Source organism: Hydra vulgaris, chromosome 04, assembly GCF_038396675.1.
Source record: "Hydra vulgaris chromosome 04, alternate assembly HydraT2T_AEP".
Taxonomy (NCBI): Eukaryota; Metazoa; Cnidaria; class Hydrozoa; order Anthoathecata; family Hydridae; genus Hydra; species Hydra vulgaris.
The window spans coordinates 11,073,708-11,098,493 of record NC_088923.1 but is presented as its reverse complement, the minus strand read 5'-3'; the positions used below and the strand labels follow the sequence as shown (position 1 = coordinate 11,098,493).

Below are 24,786 nucleotides of genomic sequence, written 5' to 3'. Positions count from 1 at the left end.
TCTTTTCTAAATAAGGTGTATCCATTGATATTAGTTAGTGATTCATTATTCCACCAAGTTTTCCAAGCCATTACAACAGCGTTGTTTAAGTTAATTGCTTTAAGTTAATTAATTTGTTAATTGTTTTAAATTAATTTAAAGTAAATTAATTTCTTAATTGTTTAAGTTAATTGCTTCAACTATATTTAATTGTAAAACTCATTATTAAGCAAAGTTGCATACAAGTTCACGTTATTTCACCGAGTTTAGACTTTGAACATGATGATGCATTAGTTTCTTCAGTTTTTTTTTACTTTTTTTTTGAATTTTTTGCAACATATCGTTTCTGATAACGAATAAAAATGTCAAACTTTTATTTTCTTTTAATTTAATTCATTCACCAAATAGAAATTTAAGACTAGCTCTTTGCCTAAACATTAGATCTAGATTGATATATACTTCCTTTTTTTTTTCATCATTACTATCTCACTTTATGCAAATACATAAATCATAAAAACTAAATAAATAAAATTGATAAATAAAGATTTCGTTAACAATAGAGAACTAAATAAAAAACTAGGAATAAAGAATGCGGAAACTCGAAGTGATCCATGAGGTCTGTCGCACAGAACCATTGAAATTAAATGCTTTAAATAACTGCTTGTCGGTATAAATTTTTGTTCATATTTATTGATTTCTTATAAATGTTTATTTGCTTTGATACATGAAGTAAATCTGTTTTGATAAATAATCTTAAAACCGGTGTAATACTTTATCAAAGAATATAGTTAATACTAACTGCTAATATAATTTATTCGGTGAAAAGAAGAACAGTACTAGTCCAATATTTTCATTTCGAGATAATCAATGTTTAAGTTTTAAACAGTTATAGTTTATAAACTATTTATCAACCTACTTTATCGCAAAAAATAATGAAAGAAAAATGGACTAGTATTATTTTTGTAGTACGTAAGTAGATCGACATAAGTTAAATAAAGTTATGAAAAAAGTGCAAATAACAAAAAATGGACTAGTACTGTTCTTTTTCTCACCAATTCAATTAAAAGTGGTTTAATGACGTCATTGTGTTTTTGGTGATGTGATTAAAAATCCGTTTTTAATTTGAAAAAGTAAAATCTGGTTGGAGAGGACATGAGGACTTTTGAGAGGTTAATTCTTTTTAATAATTAGTTCTTGCTCATAGTTTTTTTTTTTAAAGTATATTTCATGTTTGTTTCTTTACCCTTTAAGCTATCATAAGTGGAATCACCAAATCCTTTTCGTAATCGATATTGATTTCCAAGCAACCCATAGTCAACATATTGCATTTTATTTTAGTAATAGGTTCAGTTTCCGCCTTACGTTGCTTTATTAACTCAATAGCATAATTAATTGCTTGAGTTGTATCTTTAAATACTACCACAGTTACTTTTTTTTTAAAACATGTGGTCATCTAAGGTGCCATTTTTAGGCCGCCTTATTTCATAAAGTTCTTTTTTAAAAGATTAAAGTGTTTTAATAACAAACTTATTAACACAATAAAACTGGAGCTATTATTTGTAGTGTTGGTATCGATTTCTACTAAATCGACTAAAAGTCAAAAGTTGTATTATTCGACTAAAAGAAATCGAAGTCAATTTAATCGACTATGGACTTTCTAATAATCAACTAAAAGTCGATTTAGTAGAATAAAAATCTTTAAATCCTTTTATCTTTTCATTCGATTTAACTTTCAACAAATTTTGATTGTTTTTAATAACAAGAACACATACTATTTCAACTAAAGATGTCGCGAATAGTGCTTTTGCTGAATATCAAATATTTGGCTAGACGCTCGGCTAAACCTCCGAAAATTCGGCTGCCGAGTATTTGGCGACACTTTCTTATTTTACCACTCAAAAAGATTACAAAAATAACCACCTCTGCTATTTGCATTTTAGAAGTTGCTATAGATAGATCTTCATTACAACCTAAACTTAAAACATGGTTTACCTTTAATGGGAATGTCAACTATACGGTTGCGATAAAACGATGCGATAAGTCCTTCTCAGTGATAGGCAGGTTGACACCGATGAACCATTACCGGTAAATAGTAGCACCAATAATCATTTAACTTTATTTCGTAAGAAAAAGAAATGTAAATGATCTCTACGAGAAAATGCACACTTATGAAGATGCGAGAAAGAATAATTCTAATTGCAAATGATATTAGTTTTTAGATGAAATCGCTCGCTTAAAAAAAATTAAGTAATAAAGCTTTAAAATGTAAATGCACAATCGCATTGTAAATATGATTTTGATATTTAACAAAAATTATTCCTTAAACTATTGGGATCTGGGAATAAATTGCCCAGTTATCGAAGCGGCCTTTGCCTTATTATTTTTTTCCAATAACATTTAAATGAGATGTTAAAAGTAGAAAGCGAATATAAATTACTTTATTACAATTTATTAAAAAATAAAAATTGCTATATTTCGACTAAATCGAGTTTTATTCGACTTAGTCGATTTTGAAAATGTGTGTTAGTCGATTTTAGAAAACATATTAATCGATTTAGTCGAATTATTTAATGGTCGTAACAACACTAATTATTTGCTTTTACATTTATAGTTTAAACGGTATGCGCCGTTATTTAACGCTTACAGTAACTCGCTACTAATATTCCAATTAATTTATTGAAACAATGTAGTTGTTAATTTTATGACATTACTCTAACTTTTAACTATTTTGAAGTTCGTATTTTTATGTTAAATATTAATTTTATTTTATTATTATAAGATTATTTTAATTATACCTAATATACTGATTTAAAAATCAGAATACAAAGATTAAAATTTTAATTTTAGGGTTTGTTTCGATGGATTTTTGTTTTTTTAAAATTGCTTGGGACTTTTATTAACAAACCGACTATTTGAAAATTATTGTAAGATTGCTTTTTGTAAAGCAACTTTCGTTTTTTGTTTTGTTTTTATGATCATTTTGAAGTTTTATTTGTAAATATTTTGAGAAAATCTCAAGAGCAAATTAAAAGTATTATCATAGAAATTTAGTTCTTCGGGCAAAATTTCAAAACATTACTTTTTATAAAAATCTGTTGGTTATATAAAATTTTTAAAATACCCCTTGACGTACCTTACATTCGTTAACTATTTTTAAAAAGGCATCAATAAAAAAAAAAAAAAAGCAATCAATAATAAATAGTTTAAGCGAAAATTAACAATAAGAAATAAAAAAAGTAGTCAAGTACGACTTTTTTTTGTAAAAAACTAAAAAAATAATAATTTAAAAAGTTTTTTTAGAATATAATGTTGTCAAATATAATTTTTAGTTAACAGATAAGTCTAACAATTAAAAGAAAAACAAAGTTAAACCTAACTAATATTATATTGAGACATTTTTGACAAATTAAGACATTCTATTAATCAAAATATTTTCGGCCAATATAGTACACTAAGTTTAAATTTATCTTCGCCATAAAATTTCCGTGTTAGCGTTACACAAATTAAAAATAAGACGAATCAAAGTATAATATTCGTATAAATTTGTACCTTGGTAAAATTTAAAAAGCTAAATTTAGCTTACTTTTCAGTTTTCCTATATGTTCAGTATCCAAACATATCATGTTCATAAGGTTTACCAATCCATTTACCGCACAACGATTCGCTAAGCTCTTTAAAAAAATATTCTTTAGTTAATTGATATTCCTTTGCTAACATCTTTGCATCGTGATATGTTTGAAACGCAAAACGGTTCGAGCTTAAGGAAATAACCAATCGTAGTTTATCAAAAAAAGCCAATTTGCACAATCGAGAAGGGGTTTGAATAACGGTTTGTCCTGTAATCGAATTAACGGCTTCGACGGTATTCTGGCCATAATACCAATTGAAGCTATTACTTGTTGATTTTGAAGTATCTCGAACTGCGTCTATTTTACTCGGATGTCCAAGAGAAGGCAGGTTTAATTGATAAGGTTGAGAAAAAGAATCCATTTTTGCTATTCTCTTAACCAGTGCACGTTTCAAAGTATCGTAATTATAATGAAGACCAACAACAATCCCATGCAAGTAAATTGGCTCAATGAATAAGCTCAGTAGTGCACCTTGAACTCCTAAAACGTTCCATTTTAAAATTTTATCACTACATGACATCGTGCGCAATCGTTCACCTTCAAGGATTCCATCTGATGTTTGTATACTTTTTTCAGGAACAGGAATTGTACCTAAATATAAAAAATGAAAAACAAAAAATAAGAATCAAATAATTTAAGATATAAGTAATTTTAAGTACAGAGATCTACCAATAAAACAAGTGATAAAAAAAAACATACCTTGACCGTTTTCTATCTTCGTCCTTAACATACCAGCAGTTTTATTTTTAGCACCTTGTTGTACGTGTAGAGAAAACACCCGTCCATCACCACATGGCGCAGTGTTAATATAAAGATATACTTTTATATTAGGTTTTAGAACAAATTTACCATTACCTTTACTTTTAAAAATAACGTCAGTTTTTTTCTGCAAAGATTTAACTAGTTCATCATATAAAAACTGTCGGAAACCACGACAAGCAATTATTTCTCCGTGACAATCATTCAAGGTTTCGCCTTTTTGCCCTATCTGTTCGCCACTAATACACTTTGTGCCTGTGCCTATGCTAATAACTTTTAATTTGGGTGCTACATCTTCGCCCTCGTAAATGCATAAAACAAAGGCTGCAATAACTTTACTTTGGTTTTCGTCTTGTAACAAAGTTGCAAACCGATTTTGGACAGCATCAGCAATACTGTCGCTAAATTCAGCGGAAATTTCGTTTTTTGGTTCGTTATCAGCAAAATCTCCTGTTTCTTTGTAATTCTCAGGCTCAATACCAAATAAAATCTTTAAGGTTATTCGAGCTGCTGCGGTTTTGGCAGCCTTTTTACTGACACCCTCTCCCACAAACTCTTGTTCACCTACAAAGGCAATAGCTTTATACTTTTTGGTCCCATCAATAAGATCCTCTGTTATAGTGAACCTTATGTGAGGATTCAACTTAGTAAGTAAAACAATTGGCTGATGAGCTTGTAAGAGACCTGTTTCTTTATCATGACCTATATCGCTAGAATCTATAGATGTCCAATCAACAGGTGGAATCCCATTCAATTCTTGAAATACTTTTAATATGAGTCGTAGCTTAGCCTTTTTTTTTGACGATGCTTTTTCTTTAAATACTTTTCCCTCAATAGTGGTTTCATAATAAAATTCTAAATTCTCATTTACTCCTTTTTTTTCACTTTCCACAAAGTTTACACCTTGATATAGTTCATTAAAGACCTATATTTTTAAAAGCATATTAAAAATAAATTTATATTTTCAAAAGCATATTAAAAACAAGTTTAAAAGAATAACTTATTAAATTTTAGAGTAAAACTGAGTCAAAAAATTGAGCCTTTTTTTATTTTGTATATTTATCTATTTTTGTATTTTTTACAAAAATATTTGTATTACTATTGCATTTACTTCAACAAATAAAGCATTTAAATGAAATTTACTACAAAAAGAATTGTGATTTTTATGAACTTTTGCTTCCGAGCTACCACCTTTTTGGGTAAATAAAAGAAAGACTTTACTTATTTCAAAAACAATTATTATAAATTAATTATTCCTAAAATAACATTTTAAAGTTTTATTATTGAATAGAACATTCTTAACTTAATGAATAGAACTTTTTTTAAAACTATGAATATAAATGAATGGAACATTTTTTAAATTTTAAGCTGTGACCAATTTTATTTGAAAATTAGTAAAAAAAGGGTACTTTGACTTGTTTTACTCTAATTAAATTATAAGCAAACATATAACAAACTGTATTTGGATGTCTTGATGTATCTATCTTTCCAGATGTGTCACATCTTTTAGGCTTCATGATTTCTAAAACTTTTTTGGCTGTTCGCAATTTGGCAAGACTTTTAGACTTTCCTATGGCTTCATAAGCAACACCCTCTACAACTAGTGTGGCGTGAAATACAGGTTCATTACTTCCAGGAAGTGGCTCTTGCTTAACAATTTCAAATTTTAAACTGCCACCTGAAGAATACTAAGAATATAAGCATATGTAGAAAATTTTTATTGGACATTGTCCATAAAGTAGGAACGCAGTGATTAAGTAGCAGGTCTGCATAATGTATGTGTAAACACACTTTACATACAATTATACAAACAAAAACAAAATATGCAGAAAGGGGAGAGATAAAAATACAGACTCAACGAAAAATTTAAAAAATTTAAATTTTATATATTTTTTCAAAGTTATAAATAATACCTAATAAAAATGTCTTTAATGCATCAGATTTTTTTGTTATGAAAAATATTCATATTTAAATGCATTTAACTATTTAAACAAAAGATCAGAATAAAAATTATTAAATTAAAACACTTTTATAAAGTGAGTGTGTAGGAGGAGGAGAAAAGGGGTTTTTGGAAAAAAGTTAAAAAGCAAGCATATTTTCAAAACAGGGGAAAGGCGCATAAAATACGCAACAGGGAATAGGTAGTGAGTTCATACTTTTTTGCGTACTTACTTTATGGACAAACACTTTATTAGCAGAACCTAATTATTAAAAAAAAATATCCTGTTGATAAAAATATTTATAAAGTAATCCCATTTTTTAATTACAACTAAACAAAATCAACTTTAATTTTTTTGGTTCTTAAGCCTTTTTTCCTCTCTCAAACTTTTGCTCTTCAAAATGATAAAAACAGGGTTTTGATTAAAACAATCAAAGAGTTGTAAACTAAATAATTTTATTCAAATAAAAAACTGTTAAAACAAGTCAAATATTGTTTGTCATATTTTGCAGTATTAATATAATAAAACTTACTATTTGTTATAATTATACTTTTAGGATTATTATGTCTTGACCGTCTATTTATATCAAAATATATCTTTAATGTTACTATATCTTAATTATCTATTATGAAAATCAATCTTACAATTTACTATGAATATCAATCTTACAATATATGATGAAAATCCTGATTATTTCTAAAACTATTTGTTTATATTATGGAAAAACAATATGTAATAAACAATTTACCAAGTAAATTTTTTAACTGAGCCAGTGGAAACATTTTTTCAAGATTAGTTTCGTCATTTTTAATGAGGTCCTTTTTAGTAGGTTTCAAAGAAGTTTCTTCGTTGAACACACGAATATTGTACAAGCATGAAAAAACTGATTTTGCTAAATTAATTTTTGCTATTTTCTTACTTCGTCCCTAAAAAAAAACACCACTAACAATAATAATGATACTGTATTACTTTAACTCCTGCAATTATTATAACTTTAAATAAATTTGTAAAACTTCATAGCACATTAGTATTTGTGCCATAACAATTTTATTAAATCATGCATTTAAAAAAAAATAATTATATTTTACAAATTATTTCTTTGTATTCTGCTAATCTATGTAAATATCTTCAGTGCATACATGCATACATCAAACAACATATGTATTGAAGCCCCCTATTTCAGTATGATGTTAGACTGCTCACGAAAGTATTTATATACAATGTGCTGAATAAATGTTAACTTAAACTAAAACATAAACAAACTATAAACTGGAAAGAGAAATAATAAAAAAAATACTCAACTAAATTAAAAAGATGAAAATTTTAATGAATGATAAAATGAATAAAAAATAAATCAGAAAAAATAAAAGCATAAAATTAATGTTTATTGAAGTTTCAAAGTTGTTTAACCCAAGCTTAATTACTTCAAAACTAAATTATTTAAAAATTTGAAACTTTGATGTTTTCTAATGTCTACAAAGCAAAAAAAAAAACATTAATAAAAACTTTGGTTAATAGGATCAACCTATGCCAACATAACAGTTGCGCTTCATACATGACACAATTGATCTATACGTTCCACCAACATGACGATATAGAAAAAATTATTAGATTTAAACTAATAATCAAAATGCTTTTAAATTATTAAGTTTGAACTATTAATTGAGATGCTTCTTAATTAAAAAATGTATTACTTTTATGCTTTTATTTTCTCCAGTTTATCCATTATTTATTTTATTATTCATTAAGTTTGTTTCTCTTTTTAGTTTATGGTTTGTTTATTTTTAATTTTCTTTTAAAATTATTTTGGTTTTTCAATCCTTTTTATCAAAACACGCAAATTACCAACATATGCATAAAACTGTGACTAAGTTGTCAAAGTAAAATATTGTATGCATGGTCACACAAGGCGAGCGACCGCATACATTGTATGACCATGCCTGAAAAATTTTGATATATATATATGTGAGTTTGTGTGTTTATATGTATATATATATATATATATGTATATGTATATATATATATACATATATATATATATATATATATATATATATATATATATATATATATATATATATATATATATATATAAATGTGTGTTTAGAAAAGCATTATGGCTAACTAGTTACTACCGCTTACTAGTTAATACTGCTTTTTCACAAAAAGAAGAAAAATTCAAGAATGATGAAAAAAAAGATTGCTGCCGAATGCCAAACCCTCAGTTGATTTAGGGACACTCTTTTGCGGCATCTAAACACGCATTCATTGTTATAAATATATATTAAAAAAAACACACACAAGTCTTCTCTGCTTGGCCAGGGCTCTAGCCTTTTTACACTTGCCCATACGGCCGCAAATTTTTTGGCAAGCCAAAAAACTAAGAACTAAAAAACTCGCCAAAAAAATAAGAGCTTTTGAATTGCAACAAATCTTTTTTGTTCATTGAATTTTTCTAAAAAAATATTCGAAGAAAAAGAGTTAGAATTTTTATTTTAATCGCTTTAATTTAGAAATTAAATAAAACGCTTGTTTTGTTGTTGCTTTTTTTTTTGTCGTTTTTATTTTAATTTAATATTTAAATAAAAATTTTTCTGTTTTTATTTCTTTTATTTTGTTTCATATTTATATAAAACGTTTTTTTTTTTTTAAAAACCATTTTTGTTTTATTTAAAATTTAAATAAAACGTTTGTTTTTTTAAATTATTACATTTAGAATTTAAACCATTCTTTTTGCTGTTTTTATTTTAATTTAAATAGCAAATAAAGATGAATTTTTAAAATCGCGCAGAGCAGCCTAATGATGTTTGCCTGGCCAGGACTTTTACTTGTGCTGGCCAGACAAAAAAAATTTTTAACCACTAAGTTTTGTTGTTCATCTTTGCTTTGAAGCAACATTATAAATAAGATTTTAGTATTACAATACAAACTGTACAGTACTTAGTTTTGAAACTAAAAACAAATCGAAGTTTATCTTGTTTTTTTGTTGGCAACAAGTTGTTTGTTCACTTCCATCATTATTAACCTATTGTTGTTAGTAAAGATGAAATTTATACCTAATTAGAATGATTTGTTACTAAATTAAAGGTCTAAATATAAGAATAGGTTGTATAAAATGAGTAAAAATAATAGAGATAGTTGATATTTGATAGTTGGGATGTTATTAGCAATTTTTTTGTGCGTGCAAATTTTGACAAATGGTAAAAAAAAAAAAAAAAATTATATAAGTAAATAAGGCTAGATAATACTGCATTACCTTTTGATTATTAAAAGCATTACCTTTTGATTATTAAAAGTTCTTTAATGTTTATTGCCCTGTGATTATGTTTTTCTTTTATGCTAATTGTTTAGCTGTGCATGTTTTTTTACGTTGTTGTGTTTTTAGATGCTGATTTTTTTAAACTAGATATTTTTTTATTTAGGTTTACATATTACCATAACAATATGTTAACAAACATATTGTTATGTTTATTAACTTAAATTTTTTTAACTTAAAAAATACTATTGTTGTTAATAATATACATTAATATATCATTTCTACATTATTTTTGAGCAAAGAACAAAACAACAATTTCGACAACATTACTAGCACAAGTTCAAATTGAAATAAAAATGATCTTAGTTAACGGATGATGTCTTGCAGTATACATTTTGGTCATGACATTAAACTGTCATAGCTTTAGTCATGTTCAAAGCATCTTATCTAGGAGAAGGAAAATTCTAGTGATAAACGGATGGCAAAGGCCGATTGTGGCTAATAATAAATTTAATGTATTTATATAAGGGTATTATAATAATATAAAGGATGTAAAATACATAAATAACATGTACCTATACATCAGCAGTGACTCGAACTATTAGCCTATGCAATTGGTAACTCTCAAACAATTAATCGGTTTAACCATCGGCCGATGGCATCAGCTAATAATTCCCCAATTCAATTGTGGGTAATGGTAGGAACTAAACCTTATCTTAAATTAATAAAGGTAATAGAATATTATTTTTAAAAACAATGCTATAAAAGACTTTAAAAAGAGTTCTTACGATTAAGAGAGTAAAAAAAAAAGAATCTGACTGAGAGAGTCAAAAAAATTATTCTAGGAAACTATATTTGAAATCTGAGTTTAAAAACAAAAGATATTTTTTGAATCTTTTTTGTGAAATAATTAGATACCAAGTAAAATATCAATATCAAGCTGATAATAAGCTGAAAAGAAATTGAAAATATATAGTATATGCTGCATTTAGCCATATTTGAATGGTATGAATTTTTAAAAGAATTTTTTTTGTGTGTGCATATTTTCTTTATTTGTGGATTATCAAAGATTCACAAGTTTGAAAAAACTTGAATCAAAACTAATTTCATTTTAAATTGGACATTGCGCAAGTTAGTTCCACACTTATTTTATATTTGCATAAATTAAAATTATACTTGAACTATCTTTAAAAATATAATAGAAAACAGTTAAGCTAGCATTATGATAATATTTATTTAAAAATAAATTAAATTTATTGAAAATTTTTATGCCCAACAAACTTTAATTTTTTTAAATTTATAAAAACTAGAACCCTGACAAACATAAAAGTAATCTCTAGTGCTTCTATTTTTAATTTTAATTTTCTTTTTGTTTATTGTTCAACATCATTATCAGAAATTCATTTTTTATGCTGGAGAAATTTAAAAAAATGTTTACTACAGAGAAAAAAGTTACCTCCCCATAAAACATGTTTCCATTGATTTCAGCAGCAGCTTTAAACTGATGATCCCCCTTTCCTAATCCTTCAACATAATTGATAACAAGTTTAGGAAAAATCTCAGTTAACATCATTGCTGGATGACATCTCACTTTATCTTCATCAACTGCTTGACGATCCATAAAAAATTCTCTTTGATTTACCATTTTTTGTGAAATTTCACGCTCATCAGAGAAAGAATAGTCTTGTTTTTGTGATTGTTCATAACCATTTTTTTTAACTAGGTTTGGTTTAATGTCACTGTAGCCTAGATATAAAAGTAAAATTCAAAAGATTATGGTTTTTAAAACAATATTAATGGAAACATGAAAATCACAATGACAAATTTTATTAAAAATATTAACCTAATCAGAAAAACTTTTTTTATTTATTTAATTAGAATTCTTGTAAGTATTGCAATGGATTGAATGTTTTTATAAAGTGCCAAACCAAACAAAGTTGGTTGGTATATTGAATGGAAGAAAAAGGCAACCAAAAAGAATAAGCTAATCATCAAAACAAAATTTTTTTTAAAACAATTCTTAGTTATCAAGTAACAGAACTTGTTTCTCTGTGCAGCGGTCTTGTGCGTCAAGGTTTGTGTTTCAGAGTTAATTAGTGTTTAAGAAAAAATTCGAGTTGAGATAATTTAAATTTAATTGAGTATTAAATTGTTGTAACAACAATTAAATACTCAATTAAATTTAAATTAAATTCTTAGATTAAAATCAACCTTAAGTCTATAGATTATACTTGTAAAGCAAACTTGTTTATGGAAGAGCTGGCTTTTTTCAATGTCGCATGATAAAAAAAGTATCATTGTAAAATATTAATTCAACCATGAATTTATTTGCATAATCAGAATTAATTTAGCGTGAAAACAGAACATGTTCGAATTATTGTTGGTCAGATTTTATACTTTATAAAATATATATATTTCAAGAAAATAAGGTAAGAACTTTTGGAACTTTCATGTAATGTAAGTTAACAAAAACATGATAAAATTTTTTTTTTTTTAAATTTACTTAAAAAATTTAAGTTTTTTTTAATAATATATGCAAAAGAATATTAAATGTTACATTTTTACATTTAAAGTTTTGAATAATGGTGCTTTGTAATGTTGGTTTGTAGCTGAATTTAGAAAAAAAATCTTTTTTTTTTAATGTTTAAGTAAAATTATTTATATTGTTTTTTTTATTTGTTTATGTATTCTTATTTTGGTTGACATATAAATATACATAAATAAAAATAAGAATTATATAAATATTTTTATTTAGATATTAAAAAAAAAAAAAAAGAAAAAAAAATTTATTTGCTATTCTCCTAATATAAAAAAACAAACAGTTAGAATCTTTTTTATTTTTGTTTTATTAAAACAAATTGTTTGTAAATGCAATAGCATACCATTTGGTCAGGTCACAAAATTTCACTAATTAGAATTCTGGGATTGATATTCGGACTAATCATTTATGTAAGCATAGCTGCTCTATGAAGTGTAATGTATTTCTTGTAAGACTTATGACTGTGATATAAATTTATATTGGCATTGGAAAAAAATTTGAACAAGGTTTTTTTTTGAAAAAATAATCCTAAAGCATTTTAAAAAAATATTTATTTTTGAATTTAATGTCGACGAGATAAAATGATGTATTGAGTGTCACAGACAAAAAAAGGTGGAAAAAGATGTTGATTTAAGTAAAACTAGCTGCAACTAATAAAAATAAAGCCTTTTAAAAAAAGGACAGAAAGTTTAGATAATTGTTGCATTAAAAATATTCAAGACAATATTATTTTAACTTAATGCTGAAATACTGTAAATAGAATTGATTCTTCTGCGGTACTTATTATTTATGTACATGTCTACCACTTAATGATATGCCATTGGACATAACTGGCACAATAAATATTATTAGTAGTTAAAACAGCTACATGCAACTAAAAACAGTTAAAACAGCAAGATGCAACTGGATTGCAAACTGGCTTGGGAGTGCACACATAAGTTATGTCATAAAATTTTAATTTTTATGTTTTGTTAAATGGTTACATAGTTAACATGCCATCAACTTCTGAAAAGATAATTGCCTCTATTCTGAAAGATTTTTGATTGATCAATGTGTGACAGATCTATAATATTGTCAAAACAGTTATTTTCATAGCTACATCTCTAAATAACTAATATGAATAAATTATATTATTGGCTTAAGACTAACATATTTTTTTATTTTGTCTTAACATCTAAAGTTTCAGCCATATCTTTCCTTTTATTAAGAAATGACTTATAATTAGTTGCACCCTTTACATAGGCCAGTTGGCGGATTAGAGGAGCACTGGTTTCTAGTAACACATACAACAGTTGATGATTGAAAAATAGAGTAATTTAAAAATGCTGGCATTTTTGGTGTGGATTTGACAAGTTTATAATGTTTGCATTTTCGGATAGTTAGGTCTAATGGTCTTATATGCTGTTAATCTTAGATCAAAACAAAGTGTTAGAAAAATTTACAAGCATCTCAAAATGGCTGAAAATTGGACTTTTCAGGCGAGTGAACATTTTGCTTTTAGATATATTTAAGTTCTAAACTGCAACAAGCTGCCTATATTTTGCCTGTTTATTGCAGACAGTAGTAGCTAATCAGAAAACCTATCTGTAAAGACTTGTGGATGAATAGAATAATGGTACAGTTAGTTTCATTTTAGCAATTTTATGATTTTTTCCAAAGTTGAGGAGGTCATAATTTTTTTCTAATTTAACACAAGCTAATAAAAACCACTTTTTTAAAGAGAGAACTATCCAAAAAATAGTTCTAGAAAAAATGAGACACTTGTTGAAAGTGAGAAAAAAAGTTATACAGCTCTAAAGTAGTCTGTTTTGACCATGTGTAAATCAAGGGGGGCCACTGTGTCATTTTTGTAAGGCTATAATTTCCGAACCGTTGTACTTGGAAGTCTAAAATTTCAAATTTAACATATCTACATGATGCACATAACAATATGTAAAAATCAGGAAAATAAGAAATGGTGAGCCACAGGTCCTTGGTTGAAATATAATGATTTGACCCTATATATATATGTATACATATATATATATGTGTATATATATATATATATATATATATATATATATATATATATATATATATATATATATATATATATATATATATATATATATATATTATACACACACACAGTAGTCCCTCGCTTAATTGCGCACCCAATTAGTTGCGCATCCCAGTTAATTGCGCGTTTAGGCCCAAAATATTTGTGTTTCAATTTTTTACTGAGTTTTTTGTTGAAAGTGTAATTAGATCAGAAAACGTAACTATCATTTTCCTGTTTTAAGTTAAAAACTAGTTTTTATCATAAATATTTTGAGATAATGATTTTATCAGAATTTAAATAGATAAATAATTTGAATTTGAATCGAAGTAAATAATAAATCTTGTTTTAAACAGATAATAATAAGTTTTAACGATTTATCAGTCTCATTAAAAAAACTTTAATAAAAAAACTTCATTTTAAATTTAGCTATCTATTCACAGTTCTCTTATTCCAACTTTTTTATCCTTACTTCTTATGGCTAAAGACAAAGGAAAAAGATTATCAGAAGATCAACGAGTCAAAATTATAGCTAAACTTAAAAAAAGTGATGTTAATTATTGTCAGTAATTATGAAAATTAAATGAGAAAAGCTGCAGAATGCATATCAGCCTACAATCTTTCCATCATGCATAATATATTTCTTAATAAAGATTTGTTTATTTAGTTAAAAATTTAGTTTGCTAAATTTTTTCTTATCTTTCTCTTATTTGCGCACTCCTAGTTAATTGTGCACCGCAGTGCCTGTTTCAACTTGCGCAATTAAGTGAGAGACTACTGTATATATATATATATATATATATATATATATATATATATATATATATATATATATATATATACACACACACACACACACATATATGCATATATATATATATATATATATATATATATATATATATATATATATATATATATATATATATATACATATACAAATAATTTTAAATGTATTTTACAAAGTAGAGTGCTTAATGTTCTCAATATGTTGAGCAATAATAAATTAGTCAAAAATTTCTTTTCAAATTTTCATTTTATTTTACATATTTTATATATATATATATATATATATATATATATATATATATATAAACACACACACACACACACACACACACATATATATAGTTTTATTTTATTTTTAATGTTATATTTTACACTGGATCTCAACATTGTAATAATGTACTTAAATATTTTAATTTGTTTAAATTTAAAGGGTATCAGCCTTTTTTCACCAATATGAAAGGAATAAAAATAGATTAGTACAGATATTCAATACCTGAGGGAGTATAATTTAAATATTTCTTTAATTTTAGGGCCCTTATAGAAATGTACAAATTTTTTAAATTTAAGTTCTATTATCATACTTATAGATAAGAAATTTCATAACAGCCTGAAGATTTTATCAAGAATTTATCGCTGCTTATTGTTTTACTAGATATTTTCAAAAAATTTTTTTATAGTTTTTTGCTGTGTTTAAAATATAACTATGCAGGGTTAGAATTTGTATTTGCTACACAAAACAAATAATGTTCTCGATTTTTGCCATTTTTCAGCATCATGGTTCTAACGAAGATGTTTCTTATAAGTTTACAACTTTTAAAGGTAAAACAGAGTTATAATTAGTTAGGTTTCTATTGTATAATATTTTTGGTTGTGGATTATAGTAACTTAAATCATATTTTGCTGGACCAACAAAATCAAATAATGCCTATAAACTACTTTTTTATTTTTAATCATAAATGTTGTTAAAATCTTTTCTTTTAAACATATGAAGCAGTATTTTTAACTATAAAGTTTTTGTTTGTTTTGCCAGTCAGTCATTATTGCTTAATTATTTCCAGATTTTGGAAACCTTATGAAAAATGTTCCTTGAGGTAACCCTAACCCTAACCTAACCTTGAGGTAACCCTAACCCTGACAGCAATCTATCACTATATCTAGAATCCAATCTACAAATCCCCCAAGAACAGTACTTTGTTGGACGTTTGCTCTTCATGTTTATCAAATTGTTTGTCTGAATTTCGATCCCATAATCACTTGCGCTACATTAAATAGTTCTATTTTTAGAACACAAACAGTACGCTATTAAGAGTGTTCATCCATAAAAAATGTATATTTGTCAATTCTTAACCCCTTTTCTCATGTCACAAATAATCACATATACCTGAACCCCCTCTCACTCCTAAACTGTGATAGAAGTTTTTACATCAAAAATATTTAAAAAGATTTTCATTATTTGGCAGCATTTTAAAAATTCAATCTAATGAAAATAAGGCAATACGCATAAACATAAGAAGTGTTAAAACTTCAACAAATCAAAGATTTTCTTATTTAAATGACTTAATAATTATTAATAAAGTTGTCATATTAAAGTTATTTTTTAAAGTTGCTCATGGTCTTGCGTAAAAACTGTTTTCAATTTGATAACTTTCATAAATGTTATGAAAAATCACTCAGGAAGAATGCCACCAGTTTTTTAAAATTTCCTTTGTTAATTATTTTTAATGAATGAGTTCAATACTTTTGCAATTCTTTTGTTACGTAACTCTAAAAAATCAAACTCTAAATAATAGGTATAAAAATCCACGATAATAATTGCTTGGTAACATAAGTGGTGTAACATAAGTTAAATATATAGTATCAAAAAAAAAGTTTATTTTCCTTAGTCTGTTATCTCTGATAAATTTTTATATAATTTTTAAATTGGTATAGAATTCTCAACATCTTGTGAAAGTTTCTAATACAAACCGCTTTACTGATTCGCAGAAATCTGACCTAAAAGTTGTAGCATTTTTTTTACCTTGTTTTCTGTTTAACCTAAGTTAACTGGCCTTTTCAGTAATAAGTTCGCCCTCTTTAGTCTTGACTCAAAACTTTTTAGCTTTTTTTTTTTAAGTTTTTTTTTTTATTCTTTAGACTAATAGCTTTCATACAAAATGGCTAAAAGATTAATTTACAGTTTAAATAGGCTAAGACTTGATAAAGTTTTTGCGCATGTGACATAAGTTAAAAATGGAATTGCCCATATAATGTTTGTTAAACAAAAATATAACTATCTACTAGTAGAATAGCCTGCACAATCGCGGAAGAATTAGTCTGAGCTTTAAATTAGCTTTAATAATTTTTTTAGGATATATATTTTTCATTTTATATACATTTCATATTACATAGTTACATTTAAATACAATAATTCTGTTGAAATAAATATAAACATAAATTATATCAATGCCTTGTGGTAGACGACATTACGAGTAAAATACGTCATTGATTGATTTCCCTTAATTTACACAGGATTTAATAAGTATTTTGACTGCTCTTAAAGTTGGTCTTAAAGATGGGTTCAGGTAGATATATACCAACTCTATCAAATGTTTGCCCTAGTGAGTTGTTGATAGTCATAGCAAAGGCGGGTAGAATAGAAAATAGTTGCCGACTTAACATTGGTAAATCATTTTCTATTTAACTCATATAGATTTAAGGAATAAAAACACTGTCATTTTTGTATTTTTCCATTGCAATTGCTGCCAGAACCAAGTTTTCCACCAACCCTTGTTGCACAGTCCTTTACTGGTGTAGAAGACTGTGAAATGATACTAATCCATGTTCTTCAGAATGATAATTATTGCTCCTACTTTGAGTTTCAGTCAATGTGGCGGTAATCCACTCAATGAACAAATTGAGAAACTCGCTAGAAAAGTTAGCAATTTCTTCATTATCATCAGACTCAATAGACTTGAATTCTATGAGTTCACCTGGTATTTTTGATGTTTCTCTTGATGGTGGATTCTACTACAGTTACTCTATTGCTGTGGTTAATTACTAGCAAACACTGTTGAAAGTCATCCTCTAGCAAAAGTACTTTACAGCCAAATGAACTGTTGAATTTTTTGTGACCTAATTTATTGATGGCATTAAGGGGGTGAAAGATCATCATTGTCACTTCATCACAGATGATAATACTGATATTTCTGACATTCTATGCTTCATAATCATGTTCGTCAATAAAAGACATGGTTTTGTTGTCGATTTGCAGACAAATCTTAAAGAGCAAATAACAAGTTCTACCATCAACCAATAGGAATGATGCAATGCCACTTGAAGCTACTGAGATGACAGACGTTCCTTGCATTTGCAGTAAATTGATAAGTGTATCGTAAAGAAAAGTTTTGCCAGTACCACCAAGTCCATCAAAAAAGAATTGGCATTGGTGAGCACATTCATTAGCAATTGCACTCATCATTTGTTTATAAGTGCCTGTTTGTCGTTCGTTAAGGTTTGCAACCATCCTTTTTCCTCTTCATTTGGCCTATTTGCTACTACTTATTGGATTTTCTTTGAGGTATTGATGAATCATCTAAAAGTTAAGTACAGGTAAATTGAAGTCCTCATTTGACTTGCCCATTACTCCTAGCAAATCCAATATGTATCCAAAAAATAAGACAAAATTGTTACTAATTAATGTTATAATCAAAGCAAAGATTTAACATAGTAACCATTTGCATCCATTTGTAAAAGAAAAGAAAACAATAATAATGACTATAAAAATGATTATTTTATTTATTTTAAAATTATTTTTAATAATGCATGGAAATGAATAATAATAAAGAAAAATTATTTCAAAATTTTTAAACCATAAGCCAACACACAATTTAAGTCTTGAGCCAATAAGTTCAAGTTATAAATCAAACCATCATATATTTTCACATTAGTAAATTTTCAGGACAAATCTCTGGACATGTGCTATCTGATAATTAAATAGTTAATCTTTTAATACGAGTTTTTTTTTCTTCAACATCTTCGCTTACAACAAGGCTGCAAGCAACCAATATTAGAGTTAAAAGTTACTGGATGAGAAAAGATGAAGTTTGTAGAGCAAGATAACGATTGACAGACGACTTAAAAGATTGCAAATTATATGAATCAGGAAAGCAAGATGAAGGAAGCGAATTCCAAAGAACTGATGCTCGAGGAAAATAACTAGAGGAATAAGAGTTTTTGGGGCACTTAGAAACAGTCACAGAAAAAGGATGAGACTTAACTGAATGACAAGTAACACGAGAATGAATTTTAGTAGATGGCAAAAGAGAAGCTAGCTCTTTAGAGCAGTGCCCATTATAGTATTTGTAGAAAGAGAAAGAGAAGCAACACTACGACGATGTGATAATGGTTGGAGGTTGACTGCAAGAGCAGGCCCAACTATGTTTACAATGCAGTTCTGCACCTTGTCTAAAGAAAAAGGGCATCATTAGAAGATCCGCTCCAGATATGGCAACAGTATTCCATACAAGGACGGATTTGAGATTTATAGATATAGAGAAGAGAATCCGGAGTAGGACAGTGTCGAGCTCAATAAAGAGATGCAACTTTAGCAGATGTTAATTTTGCAATGGATTTGATATATGGTTTCCAAGAAAGATCGGAATTAAGACTTAATCCTAGAAGATGAAGAGTAAATGACTAATCAAGTACATTACCAAGTTTTTGCAATAAGGATTGGCTGAATAAAATTGAGTTTTATCTGTGTTGAAGTTCACCAGCCACTGTGAGCCCCATACTATAGCAGAAGTAAGATCCTTTTCAAGCTCAAATGCCCCCTCCAAGCAATCAGAGAGTGTTGGCTTCTTATAATGACAAGAATAAATAGTAGTATCATCAGCAAACAATCCCACCTTAGATGCGAGAACATCTGGAAGATTGTTAATGTAAATTTAAAAAAGTATAGGGCCAAGGATTGAACCTTGAAGAACCCCTGAGGTTACAGGATATGAAGAGTTCTGTCCATCGAGGACAACTTTTATACTACAATTGGAAAGGATTCAATAATCTCAGAGATGTTACCAGATACACTGTAAGAAGAAAGCTTATGGAGAAGATCAGCATGCCAAACTTTATCAAAAGCTTTAGGAATGTCAAGAGCGATAGCCTTAACCTCTCAACTTCTATATAATGGACAATAAAACCTATTAGTTATTACTGTTAGTAAATCAGCTGTTGAACAAGAAGATCGAAATTCATATTGATGATCAGAAATTAAGTTATTAGTTCAAGATGATAGATTAAGTGTTTGTTAATTAAAGAATCAAAAACCTTGTTTATGATAGGAAGAAGACTAATGGAATGGTAGTTAGACAAGTTAGATCGCTCTCCAGAATTTTTAAATGGGTGTAACAGATGCCGCTTTCCAGCAGGCTGGAAAACAAGACTCTGATAGGCACTTGTTAAATAGTTTTGAAAGTATAGACAACAGATCCGGAGAACATTTCTGCAAGACTATAACAGGTATGTTGTCCGGGCCACAAGCTGTAGAAGAGTCTAAGCAGGAAATCACTTTTGATACAGAAGCTGGAGCGATATGAATGTCAAGCAATGGATCAACCTGTTTGATGGCTATATACTAGTATAATCAAGAAATGATATTTATGAAAAGTTCTTAGCAAACAATTCGGCTTTGTCTTTAGGTGAGGTGACAAAGTCTGAACCATACAATAGAGGTGGAACAGCAGATTCGCTCTTATTATTGATACTGATAAAGATTCTCCACAAGTCACAAAAGCCTAATTTTTGTGAGGAAATATGAGATTTCATGACCTGAGAATAGCGGGCTTTGGCATTAGACAAAACCTTTTTACAATGGTTTCTAGCAATAGTAAACAGACATCTGTTTTCTGAAGAATTGTTTTGCTGATAGATATGGAAGTAACAGTTTCGATTGGAAATTGCAGCAGCACAATCTGAGGAAAACCATCGAGAAAAGTAAGTAAATGTTTTGATTGAAAACCAAATTGAAAATCATTTAAACAATTACATGAGTTTAGAAAAAAGTACGCTCTAGAATACATAAGTTTCTCAAGAATCTTACTAATGTTAGATAAAAGAGAAATAGGTCTGTAGTTAGTGCATGAAAGTTTAGAACCACTTTTAAATATTGGAATAACGCGAAATAATTTCAAAATATCAGGAAATGTTCCAGTTATAAATGAGGTATTAAATAGTTTAGAAAGAATATTTAAAAATTCATAGTTAAAATCTATAAGAATATTTGTGGGAATGCTGTTTGGACCTAATGATTTGGACCTAAGATATAAAAGATGAAATTTGTGGAATATTTGTTGGAGATAATAATATCTAAATTTGGATGTTTAAGATACTTTTGATAGTTAATGTAAGACAAATGAATATTGGATTTCAGTTTAGGAGCAACATTTGTAAAAAAAAAATGTTAAATGGTTCAGAGATTAGATATGGATCAGTTATATATATTTCATTTTCTTGCAAACAGTGGGGAGATGATTTATTAAAATTTTTTACATTAATTAGAATGTTAATGCCTTTGCAAAGTTCACAAAGATTTTTTACATTTTCTGAGAAAAATATATTTAAGCGTTTTTTTTTTAACTAAGTTTAATTAATGTAATTATCATATATTTATATCTTTTAAAAATAGTTTCAAACTTTTTTTTATTTATAAGATCTTTAGATCTTATCATTTTTTGTTGGAAAAGATTGCCCACTTGAATAGATTTTATAATTCCTTTTGTAATCCATGGTTTGAATCGAAGTGTGAATTTTTTGATAGTTGTTTTTTTAAGCGAGGCGTAGCGATCTAAAATCAATGTTGTTTCAGTAATAAACGTTTGGAAAAATTTGTTAGTATCATCGGACTTTATAACATTGTCCCAGTCAATTTTTGATAAATCAGATTTAAAATTTTCTTTAAAGTTTTTAAAACTCCTGCTATATAAATTGTGTCTGCGTGGTATAAATAATTTATTGAAACTGGGACAAATACGAAATTGAGGTAAGTGATCAGAAACAGAGGTTGTCAAATTTCCTGAAACCTGAAATTACTGATCATTTTACTTTTCCTGAAAAGTAGAATGATCAGAAATTCTAGTCGGCAAAATAATAAAAGGGTGAATATTATAAAAATAAAATAAGTTTACTACCTTGTAGAATTTAAATACTCAATAAAAATACTCATTTTGGGAAAATTAGTTTTTTTGATAACAGCATCCAGCTGCTGTTTTGTAAAAAACCTTTAATGCAAAGACTTTATGGGTAAACAGAAAAATTCTGTTCACCAGCCATGTACTTCTTTTTCAACTACTAGGCTGGCACAGATGTAAACCTGTGTTGCATTGTTTCTTGCCTAGGATGATGAATTTCGGATCTTCTTGACTCAACTCATGAGATTTTGCTTGCGCCTTTATGATAGTGGCTGTGCAACACTTCCTGTTATCTCCAAACAAGGGTACAGCTCTAAAACTCAGTTTAGTGGTTCTGAGAGGGAACAAAAGATTCCATGCCAGCTTGAATCCACAAAGTTATGTAAGAAGTGCATTTATCAGCAGGGAAACGAAAGATTTCTACCCAAGGGCCATTACGAAGAAAATCATGGAAAGAATCCCAGTCAGCTTAAGTATTTGTAAGAGGTACAATGATAGGGGGATTCTGATGATGAAGAAGAATGAGATAATAGTTATAGAGAGATCAAATCGCTATCAAAAGTACCTAAGGTGACTGTGGAGAAACTGAGCACTGACTAGAATCAGAAACAAGACATAAGTCAAGTAGAGAAGGTAAATAATAGGGGTTGTCCAGAAAGCGAGTTGGAAAGATGACTATTTGAGTTAGAGATTGAGAAAGGCAAAAGTTGCCGATGACTCTGCAGGCGTTAAGTTGGCTTTAACGCCTGCAGAGTCACCAGCACTAGAGCCAAGCCATTCAGTGTGATGAGCATTAAAGTCACCAACAACAACAATATTGGCTGATGGATAAAGAGAGAGGGCTCGGTTTTTTCTTAAATGTAATAATTAAAGATTGCATAAATTGATACCAGTACAAGTAAAAATTTGAATAGAACATAACAAACATCACTTGTAAAATAAATTAATTTATTTGCAGAACATAAAAAACTTAAAACTTGATACTTTCTCCCTTAATTACTTAAAAGGTTTATCAAATTTTGGAAATACCAGAAATTTTTATAACTTAAATTCAGGTAAAATATTTTTGTCAGCAAAATAGCCAAGGGAAGTGGACAAATGCAGGTGGCAGAAAGGTTGAAATAAAGTAACTAGTAAGTAGGGTAAAGGAAGGTATGTTCGTGATATATGTAATTTCGTGATATTTCGCTCGGCATTTGTAGCGAACATACCTATTAGTCAAAAACATCGAAATTGCGTCAAATGGTACCCCGGGGTACTACTGTCGATTCACAAATAGTCGTTGGGTGCGTGTGATACGTCAATTGTTTACTATCAGTTTGTACATTCTTTAGCATTATTTAACGTGCGTTCAGCACATTTGTTTGGAGTACTTGTCCAACATTTTTATTTCCAGACTTGTGTTTTAAGGTAAGTAAATTATTTTTATTAAATATTAAACTAGAAAAGATGCTTGATTTAATGGTAAAACTTTTGTTTTTTTATTAACTTCCTATAACTTATGATTCCTTATCGCAGTTACACATTTTCTTAACGTTTTCACCTCAAATGAATTTACATTTTTAATCATGTTTCTTTTATTAAATATAATGACATTAAAAATTGTTTTAAGCACGATATAACTATATAGTTAAATGATAATAATATCTTTCTCTATACGAATCTTGCAAAAGAAAAAGAAATATATTTATTTACATTTCCAGCTCATACTAGTCATTTATTACAACCACTAGATGTAGGAATATACAAGCCACTTAAGTCAAACTGGGCCACTAGCTTAAATGACTTTATGAGGGAAAATCCTGGAGAAAAACCAAATCGGACAACTTTTCATACAATATTGAATCCAGCATTTATTAAAAGCTTTTCTAAAAAAATATAGAAAATGCATTTAAAAAAAGTGGCATTTGCCCTTTAAGTAAAAATGCCATTCCTCCAGAAGCAATAGCTCCATCTCAATTGACAAACAGAGAGATTCAAAGTACAGAAATTCAACCACACAGTAATACTGCTATACAAACATTGTTAACTATTCCATCTGTAGAGCCAACCACACCTAACCCTAATAGGCCAAAAAGGGATTCAAGTGCAAAGTGTCTGACTCCTCCTGATCAACCTATTCCATTAACTTCAAAGGATTCTATTCCTGTATGTTCTAAAAAAAGTAAAAAAAATAAAAATGCTTCAAAAGATGATGATTGGGAGTGCGGTGTTTGTAAAAAAAGTTACAACAGTGATGTAAAAAAAAAAAAAGGAAAAAAATGGGTGCAGTGTTCCTATTGTTTAGTACCTTATCATGAGAGTTGTCAAACATATGAGGACATTGGTGAAGTATTTATGTGTGATACATGTTGTCAACAAGAATGTGATTTAGAAAAATAAGTTAATCAGATATAAGTATGGTTAATATTATAGTTATTATATTAAGAGTTTTTTGTAGGTCTGTTATTTTATTTTCTAAGCTACCTATGTTAAAAGTATATTTTTTTTATATATAAATATAAAGTAATGAAAGTATTATTATAATTTTGTTAACTTATAAGCCTGACTATATTTATATTTTATGAACTTAAAGTCTGATTGAATAGTTATGAATTCAAAACAAGTGTTGATATTTTTTGTTATATTATACCAGATGTTATACTTAATTAATAAAGAAAAATTTAAATATTATTGTGTATTCACGAAATTACC

General features: G+C 27.7%; 1 protein-coding gene and 1 long non-coding RNA gene across 2 annotated transcripts in view; one reads left to right on the top strand and one right to left on the bottom strand.

Annotated features, from left to right (window-relative positions):
* Window positions 1–3,345: 3,345 nt before the first annotated feature.
* Window positions 3,346–24,786, bottom strand: part of LOC100198026 (double-stranded RNA-specific editase Adar) — a 38,346-nt gene continuing 16,905 nt past the window's right edge. Inside the window, exons 3-7 of the mRNA XM_065795432.1 lie at window positions 11,020–11,309; window positions 7,056–7,233; window positions 5,825–6,045; window positions 4,308–5,292; window positions 3,346–4,199 (exon numbers count right to left, since the gene is read on the bottom strand). Of these exons, the coding sequence (XP_065651504.1) occupies window positions 3,583–4,199; window positions 4,308–5,292; window positions 5,825–6,045; window positions 7,056–7,233; window positions 11,020–11,309 (2,291 nt within the window). The 3' untranslated portion in view covers window positions 3,346–3,582. The remainder of the gene's footprint in view (window positions 4,200–4,307; window positions 5,293–5,824; window positions 6,046–7,055; window positions 7,234–11,019; window positions 11,310–24,786) is intronic.
* Window positions 15,701–24,366, top strand: LOC136079559 (uncharacterized). Its single transcript, XR_010638024.1, has 2 exons — window positions 15,701–23,502; window positions 23,611–24,366. It is a non-coding gene; the product is annotated as an uncharacterized LOC136079559 (long non-coding RNA).